This window comes from Trichoplusia ni, chromosome 7 (assembly GCF_003590095.1).
Source record: "Trichoplusia ni isolate ovarian cell line Hi5 chromosome 7, tn1, whole genome shotgun sequence".
NCBI classification, from domain to species: Eukaryota; Metazoa; Arthropoda; class Insecta; order Lepidoptera; family Noctuidae; genus Trichoplusia; species Trichoplusia ni.
Window position 1 is genome coordinate 15513661 of NC_039484.1, and position 24671 is coordinate 15538331.

At 36.2% G+C, this 24671-nt stretch overlaps 1 protein-coding gene across 2 annotated transcripts in view; it reads left to right on the forward strand.

Moving 5' to 3' along the window:
• Positions 1-252: 252 nt before the first annotated feature.
• LOC113496207 (neuralized-like protein 4) overlaps positions 253-24671 on the forward strand; it is a 35854-nt gene continuing 11435 nt past the window's right edge. The window contains exons 1-23 of one of the 2 annotated variants that reach the window (XM_026875368.1): positions 253-613; positions 2032-2149; positions 8446-8547; positions 8771-8884; positions 8958-9119; positions 9288-9429; positions 9505-9571; positions 9800-9932; positions 10016-10171; positions 10429-10569; positions 11383-11476; positions 11632-11734; positions 11810-11986; positions 12069-12195; positions 12278-12395; positions 12481-12589; positions 12685-12878; positions 13105-13290; positions 18578-18702; positions 18827-18939; positions 19165-19297; positions 19544-19685; positions 21694-21872. In XM_026875368.1, coding sequence (XP_026731169.1) covers positions 588-613; positions 2032-2149; positions 8446-8547; positions 8771-8884; positions 8958-9119; positions 9288-9429; positions 9505-9571; positions 9800-9932; positions 10016-10171; positions 10429-10569; positions 11383-11476; positions 11632-11734; positions 11810-11986; positions 12069-12195; positions 12278-12395; positions 12481-12589; positions 12685-12878; positions 13105-13290; positions 18578-18702; positions 18827-18939; positions 19165-19297; positions 19544-19685; positions 21694-21872 — 2961 coding nt within the window. In that variant the 5' untranslated portion in view covers positions 253-587. Of the gene's footprint in view, positions 614-2031; positions 2150-6093; positions 6903-8445; positions 8548-8770; positions 8885-8957; positions 9120-9287; positions 9430-9504; positions 9572-9799; positions 9933-10015; positions 10172-10428; positions 10570-11382; positions 11477-11631; positions 11735-11809; positions 11987-12068; positions 12196-12277; positions 12396-12480; positions 12590-12684; positions 12879-13104; positions 13291-18577; positions 18703-18826; positions 18940-19164; positions 19298-19543; positions 19686-21693; positions 21873-24671 lie in introns of those variants that run through there. The other variant, XM_026875367.1, reaches the window with a different exon arrangement.

Consider the following 24671-nt stretch of genomic DNA (forward strand, 5'->3'; position numbering starts at 1 on the left):
TACAAGAATGTTATTTTGTAGATCACAATGTTATGATTCTTCAAGTTTTACAAATTTTAATGAAACGTTTAATTTACGTAGCAACAACATATTAAATATTGTTACGAAAGTTTCCTTTAGTAATTCGCCAAATCGTGTATCTATTTTCCCAGACATTTTACTTCGAAGCGTAGGTGTAGTATGTATAAAAATCCCGCCATTGGTAACAACCTCCGCGCCTCAAATGAAAATGTCTAACTCAAGTAAGATTAATGTCTGCTGTATTGATACAACAAATTATCTAAAATTAGGTACTATCAACAAGTAAACGAATCGAATAACCTAAAATAAATTACCATAACCTACAGAATGTACTAACTTTAAACCTATGATGGCGGCAAACTACAAGCAGTGAGTACCAACCTGATAGCACTTAGTCTATGCCTGAATGTGAAACCTGCGCGGACAGATTTGTTAAATTTATTGCCCGGCCAGAAGTGCATCGACGTTGTTGCGGACCGGCGGGCGCGTTATCAAATAATAACTGCTTGTTAATATTGGTCATTTTTAAGTCATCTTACATTTAAAATATACAGTTTGTTGTGTCAATGAAAACATACTTTGGTCGTGTCAGGTGAGTGGCATTTGTTTGATTTATTTGAGCACTAATTAATCATGGCTCACCTGTAACGTATGAGAGGGCCCGGTCAATATATCTTAATGTTTGATATCTTAATAATTACATGAATAATAATGATTATCGCCCCGTTTTGATGTTTTTATGAGAGTTTGACAATTAATAATGTATGATTTAATGAAGCAGTTAAATAAAAGTTTTGCTTGAGCAGACGATATATATAGCTACGCGTTATTGCGATTCGACGCCCGGGGAACGCCGATCGATAGAGCTGATTTCGGTGCACTCTGAACCTAGCTCTAGATCATCGAATATTAATTGTGATATATTGAGACTAACTCTTTGATTACTCAATTGAGAAATCACATTTTCGGGTAAAGCTTTTATCGCGAGTTTTAATCTTTTATGTATTCTTATTTTTAATATCAATAGTTCTAGACGGCTGATAATGTCTCTAGCTGTTGACATATACCGCTTTCTTAGGCGCCTTTATTCTGTGATACACGAGTTAAGACTTAATCTTATACGGGTAAGTCAACTATTTAATTTAGATCACTTCGTTCAACTGAAGTGAGGATACTTGACGCAATTATTATGAGGCTTTTAGAGGCATAGCGTCGATTTTTCAAAATTTCCGAAGCTTGTCGATTGCTTTTATAGAAATACTAGCTTAGTTTTCAACGAAGCGTGTCTGACAATGAAACTTAAAACCTTTTCAGTTAAGTCCTGAGCGAGGACAATGTGTAAAGGACAGGAAAACAAACAAGACGTCGAGGGGTTTTCTCTTCCTTCTCTTTATTTGGGTAAAATACCTACATCATTCTTCCACGATCCTGTTCGACTCATAAACACTTGAGACAGTTATCATCATTTTTATGTTGCGCGTTTCACAAGACAATCATGTGAGAAACATTAGGGCGCTTGGGAGTCGATGGACATTCGTTTCGTTTATCAGACAGCTATGGGGTGAGGCGGCCATTTTGACTAAAAACTCAAAGCATTGTAAGTTGTGTTTTATTCATGGAATTGGGGCTTTTTCAGACGGGGCAAGAAATATCGAAATACATTGCGGAGTTACACGTCTCCGGTACAAAAAGTGAAGTAATATAGCCAAAAATTAATGGCTACTTGCACGATATTTTTTGCTTCGTTATGCACGATATTTCTCAACGCCCTAAATTTAATAAATATAATCATGCTTTTATTCTACATTCAGCACAGATATACATAATTATACATATATATATATATATCATTAAGTCCATTCAGTTTTTTTGAACGACCAAATAGATTTTTACTTTACATACACCTCGCACATTATTGTCCATCGACTGCTTAGCGCTCGAACTACCTAGTTGACTAGGATCAGTTGTTTATAACGTATGGGATGACTAATGTGTTGTTTTCATTTACAGGGGCAAAAGGGTCGCAGGATTAGTCGCTTATTATGAAAGCAAACGAGTGGAAGACGTAGCGTGTTATCCAATTTCTATAGTAAAACCTACAAGGAGAAGAAGATGGCCGTATAAAGTGGTGAGTACTAATTATTTATTTTTGAAGTGAAAACTTCTTTGGCGCGCTAAGCACTTTTTTGTATGGGTAAAAACATCTAAACTCGCGTCAGGGTCACGTGATGCTGATCGAGAAAGCGTAAGATGAAAACGTATTTAGAGCAATACTGCATCGATAGCGATGTAATGGTAGAACCACATAATTTATAATGATAGTTAAAGCAATTCGTACAAAATTATTCCATAACAATTCCAAAATATAAAAAATACATAACGTTAATATTGAAGTTTTCACTTCTGCTCCCGAAATGCAAACCGTGGTTTTTTTAAACAATACCTGTACCAGTTACAGGCTTTATAATTTATGAAACAGCCTGATAATCAAAATGGGAAATGACGACGTAATAACTCTGGTCAAGTGTGCTTACTTCAGCTTTTTCTGCGAATTCTAATCTATCGAAACAGTATTTATTGGTTAAACTACTTTTTAGTCATACATTTTAGCGACAGAAGTGACATTTTTTTTTTGTAAAACACATTATTTAAACAGAACTAATGATGATTTGAAAACATTTCCAATAATTTGTATGAAATAATTCGAGATTTAGAAACAAAATATTTATTTACTTTTGAATTTATTTACAAATTTTTAAATTTATTTATAAATGCACAAATATAAGTGCTCAAAGCTAGTATCTAACCAATATTTTTGGACAGTGGCAACATTTGTAATTATTTCGTGCTGGCACTAACTAATTAATTAATTACACTATGCGAGTAGACAAAAAACATTCTATTTTTATAAACAAAGAAAATTTAATATTTAAGCTTAGAATATTTTAAAATGCGGTTGTACGAGCAGCCTCGCCTGCTGTTGTAAAATGTTGCTGTTGACATTGCCAAAAGGTAAGTGAGATGGTGAATCGCTAGATCGTTATCCGGAGTTTCTTTAAATATTTGGTATATGTTAAGATATTGTATAACTATATATACTATCTACTTTTGAGAAGAGCAAAATGCTTCCTTGAGTTTTATTTCACCGGCGGTAGCGAAATTTCACAAATATTTCTAGCTGTATGATTTATTTTCACCGTAAACGTCTTTACGTCGAATACTAGATGTAAACTTCATTTTTATGAAGCGGTGCGTGGAAAAGCGTTAAAGAGACAAAGATTTGAATCTGTTGAAAATAACTGCATCTTTAGATGAATGCTTTTAAATTTAATATTCAAGATCCCTATATGAAATTTTCACGGACGTTCAAACGTAGTCATTTGTGTAGGTAAGAATTTAGAGGTTAATTGTTCGGTTTTGACTTGGGCTAAACTTCAGGAGCTCGCCGGCCCAAGGGAAGGTAGGTATTATCTATCTACAAAGGTACAAAGGTAGAGGCGATTCTTGGGCTCGAGGTCAACGCGTGCTTGTTTGAGACATCAAAAACATCTTACAATCTAAAACTTGAAATCTTGAAACTTGGATGATTGATGACAATAGATAGAACTCATTTTAACGGATATGATGACATTAACTTGTGTAAAATAATTTTTGATAAAATCTTAATTGAGGCCGGGGAAGAAGTGTTTACTAAATGTAAACTCTTTACTGCTCCATCTTGTTGGTCAAATGTTCCAAAATGCATCAATCTTCCTTTTTGTGAGATCAAGTTTGAATGCAGTGATAATTTACAGCAAAATCTTAGTATAACGAATATTCTTTGTTCACCTACAATCAATTACAAAATTAGAGGTTCATGTACAACTTTTTACCAGCGCAAGGCGACGGCGAGCAACTGAACGTGGTGGACGGCTTGCCCCATGTCTTAAAATTACGTTTTAGTTACCTCATATAGATATTTAGATCTGATAGATCTTAGCTATTATTTAAGAAGTAAATACTCTAAATAAATGAGACACAAAACCATATCTAGATATAGTTACCTGACTTTTATTATACCTTACCTATTACGACCCATGTTATTACTTTATTATTATTATGCTACATATTATAGTAAGTTTAATTGAGAATGTAACCCCAGCCTGGTGGATTTAAATCTAAGAGCACGGCCAGCGTGAGTTAAACGTACAGCTTCAAGACCTTGTCAAGAAGCGTCGGACCCGTCCTATTTATTTTGATAATATACAATAGTTGAATTTACTTATAATGTAAAGTTTGCGCGAATTCTTGGGACCTTCATTTTTCAATTTTCCTCGCCTTCGAAGCAATTACAAACCTCGTAGATCAGTATCCGCGCTCCTCAAAATGTTATACTGAAACGCTCATTGTATTGTAAAAGTAGATCGTAATAAAACGGCAAGCGCGCTCGAACTTCGGTTCTTGACAGGGAACTTTAAGTTCATTAAAACATTTCAGTTGTTATGCTCTAGGTGTAACGTGACCATAATACACCACACATTTTTTTTAGGAAGATATTGTAGGAGGCCGTAATTTTGCGGCACCGGCATTCTACATATTCCTATGTCCTTTTTCGCATGCCAAACGAAGCTTTCTGAACGTGTGTACTATCATGGTATTTTATTTAATGACGTAAAATTATATTTGTTTCGATACTTTACCTAAATCCTTTAGTAAATCAAACAATTTCAACTTTAACTGCGTCATTTTGATATTCTAGTTATAATATTACATTTTTTATTACATTTCGCACATTCTTTAACATAAATTGATAAATACCTCTTTAACGAAATCTCTTCGAGGTACGTTTGCTTATAATATTTAGAATCCACTGTAACTACGTTACGCGCTCTACGGCGTTTAACCGCAAGCGCATCGGACTTGTGGCTGGCCTACGACCGCTACGACGCGACGCTATATACCGCGGAGCCGCTCGACCCGTTCAAGCATTTTATAGCTATAGTTAATGTCGTTGTGGCCCTGTAAAGCATCTTTAACGCTTCATGTGCCTTTGGCTGTAGCTTACTCTTTAATGAACTTAGCTGTGATAAAATCAAAATTGAAATTAAATGACCAAAAACAAGGCAAGTGACTAGACACAGCCGAATATGGTACGCTTCTTGACGTGGAATGAGTATTAATCTAATTTAAGAGTAACTTTGAAGAGATAATAGTCGGCTGATATGCTTAGTTTGGCAAGTAGTTTCGGTTATCCTAGATATTTGTAAAATCGGGTTTTGCCGTTCGGGTTCGTCATACCAATCGGGAAATTAGTATATGGTGAGCTTTTACTACCGACGGACCCAAATGTCCACTACCTACTCACATTTGCGCCTGACTACCGAACGACTGCCGACCCAATGATGCTGCCAGCATAATAAAAGCCGAGCGACCTTCCCGTACATTTTCTCGATTGAACTGCTTGGTTAAGCCAATTGTCCTGGCCCGCTATGAGTGTTACGCTAATGAGCTCTTGATCATTAGAAAATTTCCTTGTTCTGTTACAAGTAAAAGATAGGTATCCCAAACATGTCCAAAATTTCAAAGGCCAAAATTTTTTGGCTTCAAAATATTCAAAGCTTTCGCACAAAATACCTAATTCAATTTATTTAAAAGAGCTTGTTCTTCTTATAACATAACAGCATATTCAGATTAATTACGATAACACATGCACACACTGTGTGAAATAGGATGCTTAATTATTGTTCCACCGTCGTACGGTTTGAGCAGGTGCATAAATCGTTGCCGTTCCCAGGTGCATTATAATTAGAACGAAAATGAAGAAGCGCTCTTCTACTTCATTATTTTCTGAGCTTAATCCTTATGAGGTACCTTATGTGGGATAAATTATACGATGATAATTTGTTATTCGTGATAAATGTGTCAATAAAATGCGTTTTAAATTTTAATATTAACAAGAAAAGCACCCCACGCTTAAAACATGTTTGTTTCTTGTTATTTTATACCTATAGCTGAAAATTGAACACGCAAGGAACTATTTAGATTTTTAAGCTATTGTTTAATCAAGATTTTTCCTGAATAAGTTTATATTATTTTTATTAGTAATTGCTAACAAAAAATATTTTCCTTACCGGACCTCTTAAACTAAACCACGAACGAAAACGCCCATGTTTGCGCAGATCAAAGGTTTATTATTTTTCTAAGCTGATTGGTACTATATTGATTTACTCTGAAATTCGAGTGGAATTAACACTAAAATTTAAAAACACCGTAAATATAGATCTTTAGCAATATTCGATAGCGAAAGCTAAAGAATAGCCAACATTTCTGAAATAGAAGCGAGGCTCAAAAGACTCGTGTCCCGACCAGTAGCGTACGAAAAAGTTAGTCTTGTCAGGCCCGAGAAAATCAATGATATTTCGTCGCGACTCGCGTGTGTTATTTTTCGCTTCGTGATCGGTTTATATGTTTTTCTAAAAACGTTAAAGATGAGAATGTTACAATTTAAATTATTCTACAAAATATGTTTTTTGCCGAGATTGAATTCAGTTGGGCGCGTGTGTTATTAAATGTCGTAATGTTAAAACTAATTAACGCCTAATGGGTGCTACATTTTGTTCGCAATATTCATGTAAATAATGTGAATATTAAATGGAAGTACGTAATTTGAAGTAACTAAATGCAATTTTACCCGTTGTAATGCACAGAAAGATTCTAAATTATGATATAAGCAGTGCACACAGCAAACAATGAGGTTTCATAGAAGGTGCGGCGACCGGGTCACGCTCTTAAATGAAAACTCTACGGCTGTTAGAAATTTTGTAGAATTTAATCACGGCTTGATTTTAAGTTCCGAGCCATTGAAAGATGATGTGGTGTTTGAAGTGTCCATCGATAGAAAGGTAAGACAAAGAACAAAGACGACATGACAAGTTATTGATTTTTTGTCTAAAATTAAATACATCGTTGAATTCTATGTAGGTCCTCTCATTTCGGTCAAATTTTAAATGATTATTGTTCAATCATGTATTAACTTTTAGATTATGTAGAACAAAGATGTTTCATAATCAATAATTGAGTGGTAATAGACATGTGGCCTCACTAACTCCTTCCTAGTTGTTCATTTCCATCTAAATTCTTATTTCTATATTTCACTCAATATTTAAAATCTGCTTTGAGATACTCCAGCACTCCTTTATAGTTTAGTATATGCTATTGTTATAGTTCAATGGCATTTTAAAATAATACATGGTGATAAAGGATCATATACCTAACTGAAAACAACAATAACAAAAATGAAGCTACATAAACCAATTTTATTGATGAATTGCAATTCAGACCAAAAAGATTATTCCTCTTTAAACAAAATTAAATTAAATAAATAAATGCAAATACATCTCATTAGGAACGCTACTGCTCTCACTGAACATGAATCTCATTGACTTGTGCATTGTTTCCATCCTCGCCTACGGAACATACATGTGGTCACAGACAGAACTTAAAATGTCCTCTCTCATAGTCTGCCAATGAACTAGCATTTCTGATAGCATTTGAAATTTAATACTCTGCTCCAAATCATAAAAAGCCATTTTAAGGCGAAAAGCAGCTAAACTCAAGTAAAACTGGGCCTTTACTAGCCATAGACTGATATAAATAGATTCAGCGAAGAGGCGCCTTGCCCTGATGCGGGACACAAATGGCTGATGAATGCCGCTAAATTGTTAATCAATAATTCACACAATAATCAAAACTTACATTACTATCACAAATGAGTCATTAAACATATTAAGAAGATCATATTTAAATAAATGGAAGTCAACACTTAGTAACGGGGAGCCAAATTTTAATGCTTAACATGTGTTATGAGACAGAAATGGAAATTTGTAGTTCGTAAATGTTACACGGGAGCCTAACTTTACATTACATACTTTCGTAAAATAGAAAAGACCAGCTTGCCAGTCTCATCTTGATTTCAACGTTTTCAATTCTGCTAAATATAATACAAATAAAAATATTGTTTCGCACTTACACTTTTGTCTTTACTAATGGTGAACAAAACAACTGATGTCCCAAAACCTAGCAAAGTTGATTACCTTCAAATTAATGTCCTTTGAAGTATGATGTGGTATTCAAAATATTAAACCTGATGACAACATAATAGACAAGACAGGGAGTTCATATTTGCTAACAATTTGATGTAAAATTTTCATAGTGTCATCATAACCATACCATTTTTCCATTGATTACTTCTTTATTTGAAGCACCAGGTGCAGATTGGTTACTTTTATGAAACTGCGTAGATGTATGTTGCATAGGAACGCAGTATTTGCTTTCCTTCTTTCACATCATCACTCATACCTTCACATTGCAAGAATTAAAAAAAAAACAAAAGACTACTCTAAATGAATATATAAAGTAAAGGTCTATTATCTATATTGTACATAGGTAAATGTTTGGAATGGCAGTCTGGAGATAGGTGTTACAACATTAGACCCGGAGTTTATGGAACTACCTGCAACAGCGACAAAACTAAGAAATACAGCATGGGTATGTCAAATAATTTATTGATTCCTTCATGTCAGTGTGATATTTAATTTAATTGTGACCAATCCAATTAGAAGGATTATCTTAGCTTGCAACAATTCCTCAATGTTTAAACTTGTATTGATTACATAGTATTCTGATTTCATTGTGTTTGTGCTTAGCTACTCATTTACTAATTAACAGTTTACAATATGATAAGCAAGAGATGGTTTGTTTACCATTTTAGATTATGTCAGGCAGTTCTATTGTGAAAGACGGGATCACCCTAGTCAACTCTTATGGGCCCGAACTAGACACATTGCGAGAGGGAGATTGTGTGGGAGTGATGAGAACAAGCAAGGTATTTATCAAATAATATTTCCTGTAGCTGAGTAAAATTTTAATAGGTTTTCTACATACATATGTTTTTCTAGGGGGAATTAACATTTTATGTGAACGACCGCTGCCTCGGGATAGCTGCTAGAGATTTACCTCAGAGATTATTTGCTGTTATTGATCTCTACGGGCAATGCGTGCAAGTCTCAATAATTCGTAACAACGAAATAAGACCAATCATGGACGGCAGCATGGAGCAGGTCAGCTTGTTTATTGTTTACTAAAGAATTCAAACATATTGTTGTTTTAGTACAGATCTTTACTTCTGATGCGATAGTCGTCTGTCATTGTTTTTTGTTACATCTATTTATTGATACGTGTGAGATATTTGAGGGTGTACTAAGATATTCAGTGATGTGTGTTTTTAGGTCGAAGAAGATCCAAACAATGACGACTCGCTAACATTGAGTGAAATGGACGGAGCAGGTCTTCCATCAGAGCCAAATCAATATCCTAAAGAACCTCGTAATATTTACATTCCAATGACTTCCGAAGGTGCTTGTGCACTTGGTAAGTAATTTATTCAAGACTTTCACGATTTCAGCCTTGGATGTTGCCTACTCTACTGTGATATTCTCTTTACAGTTGCACAAGACCGGCTGCGGTTTTACCCACGATGTGGTATTTTAGTAAAACTGTCCAATAACAATAAGTAAGTGCAGTTATAATCGTTTACTAAATGCATGCCAATGGCGGATCTAAGACTGTCTTCGATTCTATTTATGTTGAAGATCTTTATACAGTATTCCAAGGTACTCGGGGGACTTAGCCGCTAGCTCGCTAGCTAGATCCTGTCCTGGATCCGCCAGTTCTTGATGTTCAAAGTTAATGTTTAGTTGGACTAAAATGTTGAATAACGTTTATCATTTTTTTACAATAGGACTGCAGAGAGAGCCCGTCCTTTGGACGATTATAACAATGGAGTTGTAATGACTCACCGTCCTTTGTACGACAACGAGTTATTCGAAATACGAATAGATAGGCTGGTTGACAAATGGAGTGGCAGTATTGAGGTACCTGAAATTCTAAAAAAAACGAAGATGAGCGTAATTATGTATATTCGGTTGGCCCTTTTGTACAAATGTTTTTTTCTTAGGTTGGTGTTACAACTCACAACCCTAGTACCATACGATTCCCGTCGACTATGACTAACATGGACTCCGGGACTATAATGATGTCCGGTTGCAAGGTGCTACTCAATGGCCACGGAACTTGCATGGAGTACGGGAACTTCAATCTCGACGAACTAAGAGTAAGTTATTCATAGATATATTGGAATTGATAATGTATTTGAAAGGTAAAAAACTCGATGACTCGAACAGAAACAACTGGTCACTTGCTCAACTACGCGTTGCCCTCGATTTTGCTGGCGTGACTATCAGTTATTGTGAAAATGTTTTTTTTTTATGATTCTAGACTATTTCAGTTTAGGCATAGAAGATCAGATAGAGTTACGTTCGCATCTTGAACAGTATTACTTAGGTATTAAGGGTTGCTTGTTTTATATAGGAAGGCGATACAGTCGGGATGATGCGAAGAAGTAATGGCAAACTACACTATTTTATCAACGGTGTCGATCAAGGCGTGGCCACCGATAAAGTTGATCGACAAGTCTGGGGGGTGGTGGATCTTTACGGCATGACTGTCAAAGTAAGTAGTGGTACATACATTTATATATGCTTTGTGTTCGAGACGCTGGTAATCAAATATGACAAATTAGGGACCACGCCCTTCATAAAAGTTTAAATTATTCAAAAATTTTAGACAATATCATTAAAAACATAACCTTTGCCGTTACTTAATTACTGTTTCCGAGAATGAAACTGAAGAGTTTCTTTCATAACTGAAAATATTATTTGTGAATTACGAATTACTTATTTCATTTGTTTCGGAAACTTTGCATACAGAGAGAAATAATAGCTGTTACACTTATAGATTTTTTAGGATAAGATCATAATTAGTAGTTTCCACTCAATTTAATATTGTGTTTAACTTGAAACATCAAATTGTTCTAACTAAACCGTGAGTAGCGTGACTGGTTAGGTATTGCGTGATGTTTTTTCTACACTAATGTGTCTGTCGTTTGCAAGTATATTCAAAGTAACATGTTAATATTGCCTGCGAAACAAGTTCATCACAGCCGGTTTGTGTACATAGATCAATTTTGTTTAATCCCTTGTCTTAAGTCAACAAATCATACAGCTTAAATTAATAAGCCTTTATTGAACCAATCACAGTCTTGTGTTGTTTTGACTGCTAAATAAAATATGCGTGTCTTATTTCTATGGGAATTATACGGTTTAACGCCTTGGAACATGATGATCCGTCTACCATCATTCATTTTAAAATAGTAATACGAGTTTGAAGGAATTTATAGTCAAAGTGTAAGGATACAAAAAACTTTACGTTTTCGTTTTAAAGGATAAAAATATTTAGAGTACTGTACATTTTATTGCATTTTAGGTATCGATAGTTGATCCATGCGAAGACATGGACAGCAACATCAACAACCCACCACCGGCCACGGTGAATTCGTCTCCGGAGATACCTCCGCCAAGTAAGTCGTCGTAAAGTTTATTCCAGAAATGTGTTCACACAGAACATTACCTTAAATCCATTGATGAAGATAGTTTGCCTTAAATATGTATACAACTTTTGGGTGTGTCTATGCAGACAAATTTGATGACTCATACTTTCGTTTTCCACTTTTAGGTAGATTTAGACCAAGAATAGACGAAGAGAGCCTTTTATTTCATGCGCTGCGTGATTCGAATGTTATTATTGTTAATAATGGTAAGACTGCTCATAGGCCTAAGTAAGTATCTATTTCTATTTTGAATCATATTTTTTCTATTGTGGCAAGTTTCCTAAACTGTAAGTCGTATTTCAGTGCTTTCAGGTGCGTCAACAACGCAATCGTAATGACGAACCGTACTTTGAGGACCAACGAACTGTTCCAAGTACGTCTCGACCTCATCCTACCCGAGTGGGCTGGAAGCATTGAGATTGGAGTCACGCAGCATTCCTCAAATGAAATAAAGTTTCCATCAAAAATGAGCAATTCTAAGTAAGACAGCCTTTCTGTTAAATTGATGAATATTGTTGTATCAACTTATGAGAACTATTGTAAACTTGTTAATTTATTCCAGGTTCCAATGGCAACGCAATCTAAGGACTTGCCATATGTCCGGCACCTGGGCAGTGACCGGAGAGGACGTTATACGAGACGGAGCCGTCGTCATTCCAAAATATGTTCGGCATATGAATACACTTGTGGTAAGTTATTTACTATTTGTTTATGTACTTGTATAGTGTATTGTCATTATTTATTTATATTTTTCGGTTATTTTTTTTGTAGAAAGGCGATATGGTGGGCGTGATGCGCAAAGAATTGGGAATACTCCATTTCTTTGTCAACGGTGTGGATCAGGGTCCCGCCGCTTTTAATGTACCTGAACACGTATTTGGCATAATAGGTAAGATAAACTAAATAGAACTTGCTTAATTAAAGCGATTATTATTATTATATTATTATATATATATTATATTATTTTGGTACAGATTTGTATGGGCGTGCTGCGCAAGCGACAATAGTAGACCAGTACACGCCTCCTCCAATATATTCTCCTGAATCTCCACTATCCACTGAATCTAACGCTACGATATTACCGTAAGTACAACATATTTAGCCATCACTTTAAATATGACGAACGGTATATTGAATCGTTTTTGTTTATATGATTAATATGTATATTTTTTGTGCAGTGAAATGTGTTTTCATGAAGTACACGGTCGGAATGCTCGCCTCAGCCGCAACCACCTGACGGCGTGGCGCGCAACAGTCTACTCAGAGTTCAATGACGCTGTGCTGTTCAGCTCGCGACCGCTCCGCGAATGTGATATGTTCGAGATACGCATCGATAAAATGGTTGACTGCTGGATCGGCAGCCTGGAAATCGGTAAGCGAACTCATTTGATGTGCGTTTAGGTTTATTTTTAATCTTTATTTGCCATACGGTGGTGTTACCATAATTTAATATCGCTTTGTCGTCTCTTTTCATCAAGACTGCTCAAAACTTATTTTCTTTCTTTTTCTGCCTTCAGTTGTTCTTGCAATAAATATATTTAGAATTCAGCCGCATTTTTGCCTATTGCTTATAATTATTTGAGTAATATTTTATCCAGGCGTAACAGCTCTACGCCCTGTTGACCTCGAAGCCAGCGAGGGAGTGGGCACTGTCGCGGGAACTGCTACCGACCTCAACTGTCACACGTATATCCTGAGCGGGGCGGCCATGATGAAAGACGGCGAGTGCGTCCGCAGCGGGTATCCCCTCGACTTGGACACGCTCACTGTTGGCAGTCGTGTTGGTAAGTACAATAACTTAATATAAACTATTACTAGATTTTTTATATTCCTGCCTTCTTTTACGTTCCTTTTTATATAGATAATGATAATGTTAAGGATTCAAACCTTTTACCGAGTTTAGTTGTTAGCTGCTATTACAAATCGAAAATATTCCCACGAGAAAATAAAATCGGAATTAAAACTATTCAATGTGTTAATCCTGTTTTAAAAGTTTCGTCTAAAACCGTGTTTGTTTCTCTTTCCATACATGCAAACTTTCGCTACTAATACGCTTATTCATATGTTATGTACTATTATAGAATATTGGTAAATAATGCTACTTCATTAAAGGACTACATGGAAGACAATTCTTTAATGTCTGCTTCATAAAATTGCGGATTACTTACGCTGTATTTTGATATCTGGATATTTTTTCACATTCGCACTTGTGTGAGACGTTAACTCAGTCTATTTGACAATATATTCATACTATAATAATTTTATTTTCTATGTAATAATGAAGAATGTTAACTAATTTTGATTATTATTACTCCATATTCTCTGTCAAAAATAAAAAATACTAGTGAAAAAGTTACTTCGATACCTCAATTAGTTTCCGATTTAGAAGTAAAACAAGTTGTAAACGCCGGCGGTGGTGTGACGTCACACCACAACACGCTCAATCTGGCTCACTCAGTCCGCTAGCGATCGCGCGCCTGTGCGGTCGAAATTATAATTAAATACTTTAAAAAATGTCCTATCCGAATACCAGAAAATCATGTGTTGTGCCTGAATGTAAAAATACAACTACCAATTCGCCGGATATGTTGTTTTTTATAGTTCCAAAGGACGTTAAAATGAGAAAAAAGTGGATAAAAGCTATGAAGAGGCTATATCCGTTTGGAGATAAAAGTACGAATTTATTAAACGAATAACAATTACTATTATTGGACTATTAACGTAATTCGCGGGTGAAAACCCATCAAAATACAGCGCAAGCTATTACACCTACTACAGCGCTGCCGACTTGATACTAAGCGCGGGGGCAGGCCGCGCGGCCTGCGCGGTCCGTTGTGACGTGACGTCACAAGCGGTCACGTGACTATTAGCGGGCTCGATATTTTTCGAAACTTTGAATGCGTATAAAATCAACACTACTTGGTATTTTTGACTACGACAAAAACTAGTGTATTTGTATACATACAGGCTTTACTGAGACACAATTTCAAGGGATTCGGCATACCTAGTAACAATCTTCATTGTTGATTTGTATTTGACATTAGCATTAATATGACATGAAGCTCTCTTTGATATTTATTAAAACTAATTTTATTTGTACCTACTGACATTACTATCGTTATAAATTATATTTTAATTATTATTTAGATAACTATATAATGCATTGAAACAATTGAAATGAGATAATGTGCCAATAAAAATGATGTAATAAATTAATCTTATCTGTTTAATATTGTACTATGTTTATAAAAATTCTACACCTCTGGGCAAAACAAAGAGGATCTACCTACATATGCACCTTACTTGTTATGTACATTTATCTATACTAATATATAAAGCTGAAGAGTTTGTTTGTTTGTTTGTTTGAACGCGCTAATCTTAGGAACTACTCGTCCAAATATCGGAGTTCTTACGGAACTTCGATATGGACCAAGTTGTTCATAGTGAGACAACGTCGGGGGCATCGGACATCGAAAGTTTACTTCGTCGCATTTGATATGCTGCTTTTAATATGAACGACTATATATGTAACACCGCCACTAAGAATATCGTGTTAACAATATATTCCACTGTTAAATGTAAACATTGTGCTTGTATCTTTTTCTGCAAGGTTAAAAAAACTGTGGCCACTCCATCCATATCGAAGTTCCGCAAGGACTTCGATATGGACGGAGTTGTTCATAGTCAGTCGTCGTGGGCATCGGACATCAAACGAATGTGAACATTGTGCTTGTATCTTTTTCTGCAAAGTTCAACAGACTGTGGCCAGCTCGGTCCATATCGAAGTTCCTTAAGGACTTCGATATGGACGGAGTTGTTCATAGTCAGTCGTCGTGGGCATCGGACATCAAACATATGTGAACATTGTGCTTGTATCTTTTTCTGCAAGGTTCAAAAAACTGTGGCCACTCCATCCATATCGAAGTTCCGCAAGGACTTCGATATGGACGGAGTTGTTCATAGTTAGTCGTCGTGGGCATCGGACATCAAACAAATGTGAACATTGTGCTTGTATCTTTTTCTACAAGGTTCAAAAACTGTGGCCAGCTCGGTCCATATCGAAGTTCCGTAAGAACTTCGATATGGACGGAGTTGTTCATAGCAAGACAACGTCGGGGGCATCGGACATCGAAAGTTTACTTCATTGCACTTGATATGCTTCTTTTAATATGAACGACTATATATGTAACACCGCCACTAAGAATATCGTGTTAACAATATATTCCACTGTTAAATGTAAACATTGTGCTTGTATCTTTTTCTGCAAGGTTAAAAAAACTGTGGCCACTCCATCCATATCGAAGTTCCGCAAGGACTTCGATATGGACGGAGTTGTTCATAGTCAGTCGTCGTGGGCATCGGACATCAAACGAATGTGAACATTGTGCTTGTATCTTTTTCTGCAAAGTTCAACAGACTGTGGCCAGCTCGGTCCATATCGAAGTTCCTTAAGGACTTCGATATGGACGGAGTTGTTCATAGTCAGTCGTCGTGGGCATCGGACATCAAACAAATGTGAACATTGTGCTTGTATCTTTTTCTGCAAGGTTCAAAAAACTGTGGCCACTCCATCCATATCGAAGTTCCGCAAGGACTTCGATATGGACGGAGTTGTTCATAGTTAGTCGTCGTGGGCATCGGACATCAAACAAATGTGAACATTGTGCTTGTATCTTTTTCTACAAGGTTCAAAAACTGGGGCCACTCCATCCATATCGAAGTTCCGCAAGGACTTCGATATGGACGGAGTTGTTCATAGTAAGTCTTCGTGGGCATCGGACATCAAACAAATGTGAACATTGTGCTTGTATCTTTTTCTGCAAGGTTCAACAAACTGTGGCCAGCTCGGTCCATATCGAAGTTCTTAATATACTTAATAACAAACGTAACTTTGATATGGACCAAGTTGTTCATAGTGAGACAACGTCGGGGGCATCGGACATTGAAAGTTTACTTCATCGCACTTGATATGCTGCTTTTAATATGAACGACTCTATGTAAAACCGCCAGTAAGAACATCATAGTAACAATATAATTTACAGTTAAATGTGAACATTGTGTTTGTATCTTTTTCTTTAAGGCTCAACAAACTGTGGCCAGCTCCGTGCTGGCCTTGCTATACAGTTGTACTGGAAGTACAGAAATCATATATTTGTAAACAAATGCACATAACAAGGAAGGTGTATAGGTATATAGATCCTCTTTTTTTGCCCAGAGCCGTACAAATGTTTTAAACGTACAATATTAAACAGATAAGATCAATTTATTTTTTCATTTATTTTATAAGTTCAAAATGAAATTGGCAAATTGGAACGACTGTATGTAAAACCAACACTAAGAATGAAACGTTAACAATATAATTCAACGTTAAATGTGAACATTGTGCTTGTATCTTTTTCTGCAAGGTTCAACAAACTGTGGCCACTCCATCCATATCGAAGTTCCGCAAGGACTTCGATATGGACGGAGTTGTTCATAGTCAGTCGTCGTGGGCATCGGACATCAAACAAATGTGAACATTGTGCTTGTATCTTTTTCTACAAGGTTCAACAAACTGTGGCCAGCTCGGTCCATATCGAAGTTCTTAAGGAACTTCTATATGGACCAAGTTGTTCATAGTTAGTCGTCGTGGGCATCGGAAATCTAACAAATGTAAACATTGTGCTTGTATCTTTTTCTGCAAGGTTCAAAAAACTGTGGCCACTCCATCCATATCGAAGTTCCGCAAGGACTTCGATATGGACGGAGTTGTTCATAGTCAGTCGTCGTGGGCATCGGACATCAAACAAATGTGAACATTGTGCTTGTATCTTTTTCTGCAAGGTTCAACAAACTGTGGCCACTCCATCCATATCGAAGTTCCGCAAGGACTTCGATATGGACGGAGTTGTTCATAGTCAGTCGTCGTGGGCATCGGACATCAAACAAATGTGAACATTGTGCTTGTATCTTTTTCTACAAGGTTCAACAAACTGTGGCCAGCTCGGTCCATATCGAAGTTCTTAAGGAACTTCTATATGGACCAAGTTGTTCATAGTTAGTCGTCGTGGGCATCGGAAATCTAACAAATGTAAACATTGTGCTTGTATCTTTTTCTGCAAGGTTCAAAAAACTGTGGCCACTCCATCCATATCGAAGTTCCGCAAGGACTTCGATATGGACGGAGTTGTTCATAGTCAGTCGTCGTGGGCATCGGACATCAAACAAATGTGAACATTGTGCTTGTATCTTTTTCTACAAGGTTCAACAAACTGTGGCCAGCTCGGTCCATATCGAAGTTCTTAAGGAACTTCTATATGGACCAAGTTGTTCATAGTTAGTCGTCGTGGGCATCGGAAATCTAACAAATGTAAACATTGTGCTTGTATCTTTTTCTGCAAGGTTCAAAAAACTGTGGCCACTCCATCCATATCGAAGTTCCGCAAGGACTTCGATATGGACGGAGTTGTTCATAGTTAGTCGTCGTGGGCATCGGAAATCTAACAAATGTAAACATTGTGCTTGTATCTTTTTCTGCAAGGTTCAAAAAACTGTGGCCACTCCATCCATATCGAAGTTCCGCAAGGACTTCGATATGGACGGAGTTGTTCATAGTCAGTCGTCGTGGGCATCGGACATCAAACAAATGTGAACATTGTGCTTGTATCTTTTTCTGCAAGGTTCAACAAACTGTGGCCAGCTCGGTCCATATCGAAGTTCTTACGGGACTTCGATATGGACCAAGTTGTTCATAGTTAGTCGTCGTGGGCATCGTGGTCATCGGACAGCGGAAGTTGACTTCATCGCACTTGATATGTTACTTTTAATATGAACGACTATGTGTAAAACTGCCACTAAAAATATCATTTTAACAATATAATTCACCGTTAAATGTGAACATTGAGCTGTTTTTTTTTTAACAAAGTTCAACTATATTTTATTTGGAAAGAGAAACAAACACCTATACTATTATATTAGTAGGATTTCTCGTTAATAATATAAGTAGGTTCAACTGTTCTTGCTTTCCTTACTCTACCTAAGTTTGAAATAAGTCTTCCAGACATCTGATTAGTGTACCTTTTTTTGTTTCAGGAATGATGTGGCACGCTGACCGCAGTCTCCACTACTATCTGGATGGAATGGACATGGGCAAGTCTTGGTACATGCCGCATCTCAATATCTACGCGGTCGTTGATTTGTACGGCCAGTGCACTCAGGTATGACCAAATGATATTTAATTTACTAATGCTAACATACATCCCGAACTGTTTTTTCAATCTTATTATCTTATATGATATGTGAACAAATCTTCATATATTATAGTAGGTTTTTTTTAAATAGGTGACTATACTGCGGAATGAGGAGAGAACATTCAATTACAACGGTTGTACTAATTCTGACAACTCGATGCTTAGTAACTCTAGGGCGCTGTCATCTCCTCCGCCCCCTTACTGGTAAGTAAAGATTTTTCATCCAATAAAGGCGCCCACAGCGAACATGGACAGTATAAGATATCGAGATATCGATAGCTTTATAAAGTTCAATTGCTTAGGAAGTTTTTCATATTTCTATATCTTCATTACGTTGTCCGTGTATTATGATTGGTCGCCCAAGTATCATGTCACTTAAATTATATCTTTTTGTGTAATGCAGGCAGTAATGTATAAATTATTTTTCAGGAGCTTCTCTGAGTACTATGGCGATAATATATGTTTATTGCAAGACTATACCGTCGCGCGGCGCCTTTTGCCAGATCCTATGGCGTGTCTTGTCTTCAGCTCGGCTCACCTTGCTATCGGGCAATTGTTCGAGGTAATACAGAACATAATCTAAAAACTTACCTTAGTTACTAAAACATCTGTAAAATATATTTACCTATTTGTTAAACGCCTAGTATTGATTAATAGTCATCGGATGATTTAATCACATTACTCCCAGTTAAATAACTTTTTAGGAACTGGTGTAAACTGAACTAGCAATAAAAACATTACTATTTTAACATCATACAATATTTAAACAAATTATATTTATATTTTCTAATAACTCAACGTTTGATAGATAAAGGTAGCTGAGTGCAAGTACGCGTTCGCGGGCAGCTTTCGCATTGGCGTTACAGACATCAACATCCTGAACGCTCATGTCAACCGCAGCCTGCCGCCAACCATCTCCTGCCTCCCACACTTCACAGCTTACATCGACGGTAAGTTATTTTTGCATAACTCCTCATTAAAGCTAACATACTAACAACCACCGATGTACCGATAACTGGTCAAAATCAACATCTAACAACCTTCATAAAATGTAACCCTACCAATCTCATACTTCATTATAATATATATTATAATGCACATATTTTAAAAATAGTTCTCGATATTCTCCATTTTAAGCTAATTATATTTTATTGTACATAAAAACTCTTTACGATTAAGTAGATATTTGTCATGTTATGTATTCTATTCAAGAGGTGTTAAGACGTGTTTGACATCCAAGTTCTCGGTGATACTTCAAAGAAAGCCCCCAACTCCGGCCAGCCCCAGCCATCTCAGAGTAAAAATAAAATTACTTGAAGATGGCTGAAGTTGTTCGAAGTCCCACAACACTAAGGTCACGAGTAAAACAAGTTCGTCTTACACTTCATATTCTTATAACTGTCCCTTATAACGTTATTACAGCTTTAAAATTAACGTTGCGCAAATAGTTTAATAGTTTGTTAACAATGATAAAAAAAAACTTTCGTTTTTATGCTTTGTACTAGTTACACTATGTATTTTATTTATGCCTATTATGTAGTTTAAGTATCATGTATGAACTTTGTACTTTTTATGTTATGTTATACATGTATATAATTTATTTATCGCGTGTATTTACAGATATTATGCAAATTCAGGTGGTTATACTTTAAACAACTTCAGCCGTCTCAAAGTACATAAAACTCTGATCCGGCTGAAGCTGGTCAAAGTTAAACAACAATATCAACGAGAATCGGAAATAGTTCATACATTACTAATAGGCTTATTTCTATGCTATGTATCGCACTACTGTAAAGCTGTCATAAAGCATTTTATAATTATCGAAAAAGAACCTTCAATTGAATACAGTTTGCAAACCATTTCCTGTTTCCTGTCTAAACATTACAACATGCTTTCTGGCAGTTAATATAATATATTGTGTCAGATGTATTGCAAGGTCCAACAGACTGTGGCCAGCTCGGTCCATATCGAAGTTCTTACGGAACTGCGATATGGACCAAGTTGTTCATAGTGAGACAACGTCGGGGGCATCGGACATCGAAAGTTTACTTCGTCGCTTTTGATATGCTGCTTTTAATATGAACGACTATATATGTCACACCGCCACTATGAATATCGTGTTAACAATATATTCCACTGCTAAATGTGAACATTGTGCTTGTATCTTTTTGTGCAAGGTTCAACAAACTGTGGCCACTCCATCCATATCGAAGTTCCGTAAGAACTTCGATATGGACGGAGTTGTTCATAGTTAGTCGTCGTGGGCATCGGACATCAAACAAATGTGAACATTGTGCTTGTATCATTTCTACAAGGTTCAACAGGCTGTGGCCAGCTCGGTCCATATCGAAGTTCTTACGGAACTACGATATGGACCAAGTTGTTCATAGTGAGACAACGTTGGCATCGGTCATCGGACATCGGAAGTTGACTTCATTGCACTTGATATGCTGCTATGTGAACAATATAATTCTAACTTAAATGTGAACAGTGTGCTTGTTACTTTATCTACAAGGTTCAACGAACTTAGGCCAGCTTCAGCCATCTCAGAGCAACATAGAAACTCTGAGATGGCTGTAGTTGTTCTAAGTTAGACAACAGTGTTGGCTTCGGAAGTTGCTGGAGAAGATTCTGTCATCGAACAAATGTCATATTTCTAATTTTTACGAGCGCACTAACGGCGCTACGCCAATGGAAGTTCTGTAGCGCTGCTACTGCGCTTCTAGAAACTATGAAAACTAATCACACGCCCCTGCTTTCTTCCCCTACTAATACGATGTCTCATTGGGCTAAGTGAATGTCAATGTCATTGTTATGTTTTGTATTAGTTTAAATCTTTGTATAACCTGTGTACTTTAATGTTAATTGTTAGACTATCTGGTGTTCCTTACTGTTTTATTTTTATGTGACATGATATAAGCGTTTTATTTTTGAATTAATTTTTCTTTTTATTTGCAGGACGAAACATAAAGTACTCGAAGCCGGGCACGCGAGAACAGGAGATCTACTCGTTTGTGCCGTCGTTTGAGTGGCTCCGCCCCGGTGACAGGATCGGTCTCAAGAAAACCAGCGACTCGCGAGTACTCGTCTACTACAACTCGGAACAACTCGAAACGTCTTTTGAAAAAGTTCCCGACGTTAGTATAATAGATTCAGGAGATTGGAAAGATGTCTCCGGTATTACAAAAAGGTCTACTGGTTGAGTGACAGTTTGAGCCGTAGGAAATATTTAATACTTGACATTGTATCCGCGTTTCTTATTATCCTATTGTAATCGTGATTTAATATTATATCGCTTCAATGTAATCAATTGTATCTTGTTTGAAGTAGTCGAAAATAAATAAAGTCAAGTAAAACTAGAGGGGTGTAAGGGTCTTCGCGTCCAAATGCCAACCTCACCTGCTCGCGGTGCGCCCTGCAAATACCAACGAGGCTGCTGGCGACCGACGGCTGGCGGGATAACCAGCCACTCCGCCTAGACCCGGGATGACGCCGCGGCGGCCAGGATGCCTCACGGCGACCCTCATGCTGAGTCTAGAAGCGGTAGCATTTACACACTCGCGATTACTGACATTCAACCTGACCTACTTTTGAATGAAAACTAATCTAATAACATTGGACAATTGTTTTTTTTTGCCGTGTAAACACTTTCTATGGATGGAATTTACTGTACGATTGGCATAAGGTAATCTTAGTGGACAGTCGGTTTGGTTGAGGAAGATAGTTTTAAGTGTAGAGTAGTTAAACAAAATGGATTCGAGCGAACAAGACAAACATGAGGTATGGATGGATTAATGAAAGTGTGTAAATTGTGAATAACACTTAATTAAGTTAAATTAATGCAAACGTAACCTAAAATAGCTCGTAGACTGTCTGTTGTAACAATGTATCATATTTGCTTAAAAATTATATTTCAGATCGCTACGTACATAAGGTAAATTACTTTATCAGTAGCTTCTCATTGAGCGGAGTTTTACTAGAACTATGGATAAATAGACTCACGGCAAAAACAAAACATTTTGATCAGTGTTATAATATTACCGCGGTAGCAAAATTCTTTACATTTCCTTTTTAAAATAGCTTGAGAAAACAATGAATGCGCTTAAAATAAGATGTATTTTTTATTAAAATCAGATGTTTTAGATATGACAACTAATTCATTGTGACATTTTGAAAAACTCATGTTTCATGTTACGTTCAGTAATTCTAGCTTTTCACTATTATCATGCGATGTATAAAAAACCATTTCATGTAGTTAATAATACTTGATTTGTTTTTCAGAAAATTAAAACATAGCGAGATAGTAAAACTCAAGTACAAGATGCTAAGAACATCAAGTATAAAGTATTTTACTGCAAATGGCCACTTTAAAAACCTAGCCACTAGCTAGGCCACTTGAATTAACTCAATCTAGTTTTAAAAGGTTTTAACATAGGTATTTTTCCAGAAACTGAATATTTCGAAAAATATATCCAAGAACAAAAATAATATTACCGTTCTAGATACTTTGTACTGCATTCGACTGCTTTTCAATTATAAGTGACATTGTATATATATGTACATTCCGCAAACATATTAGTCATTCTGTTTCAACGGTATTATGAAACGAAGTGAGCGCTGATTAGAAACTTTTTGGATAGCTGTTAACCAAATCATTTCTTCGAGTCTTAATCGACCTGACTGGTTGAAATTAATAAAAAATCGCCTCTTGTGAGTTGGCAAACCTTTATCTGCTGTTCCAGATAATACGCTTTTTAACCTATGCTTGTAAGCTTGCATGCGACCTAGCAGCGAATCATCCAAGTGCCTTCAAAGCGAACTACAGATAAAGATTTAAATAAAATGTGGATTTGTTGCCTTAAGTTGTGTTAAATCATAATAATTTCATTTAAAATTTTATTATTTAATAAAATACATGTTTATCAAAGTTTTTTAAAACAATAAATGGTTGCAGTGTTAAATCAGTCAAAAGTTTTTGTAGTAACAAATAGTTTTTAATGTACAAGATTTTATTGAAGTATGTTGAGGCAGCCTGTCCCTAAGACCAGACCAGAAAATCGGTCTGAATTCAATCAGTGCAGGTCAATTAATGCTTGTATTATTAAATTCAAAGTTAAAATTATACCGATATCATTCATTGCTTGCTTTGGTTCATACCTACATTACGCACTTAGCCACTTCAATAATAATAGAGATCATGAGTTAGAGTTAGAACATTGTTTTAATATCCCTGAAGATGAAAACGTTACTTAGAATTTTAGTTTTGTTATAGTTCAATTTAATTTACTGAATAATATAGATAATAACTGCAAGCTTAAACTTCATAGTGGGCAGTGTAACAATTGCTTAAGCCTAATGTACGGGTGGGCTTTCATTCGCCCTTCTTCGATCAATAAATGTTCATTAAGGCTATGCTTCAGTTTGTTAAATAATAAAAGCAATAAATGTAGCTTTAATATAATCGCCAATCGGCCAAAACAGTTTACACTGATACACGAAAGTCGTATTTTACATTTAGTATAAAACAGCGACGTTGTAAAGTAGTTTATATGCTTGCAATTTAGGTTACAACTTGCTCAGCGTCGTAAAGTGTACGTGCCTCGCATATAAGTGCGCTACTTAATCCACCTACAAAGGATGCGAGCATTATTTCTCATTTAAACAGAAAACCTTGGTTCAGGCTCATTTAACTACATAGTAACCTAGCGGAAAAATACAGGATGTGGTTGTTGTTTAAATATTTAAAAAAGTACGTTTTATCTTTGTTAAATGTTGATTAATTGATATACGGCCAGGAAAGAGTTTTCTTTCTAAACTTACTGTTTGCGAAAAAGATTTACCGAAACATTGACAATGTCGCACGCCTCCAGGGTAGCAGAAATTATTTATTTTATTTGAACTAAATCGGCCACCCCCGCTTACTGAACGGAGGGTAT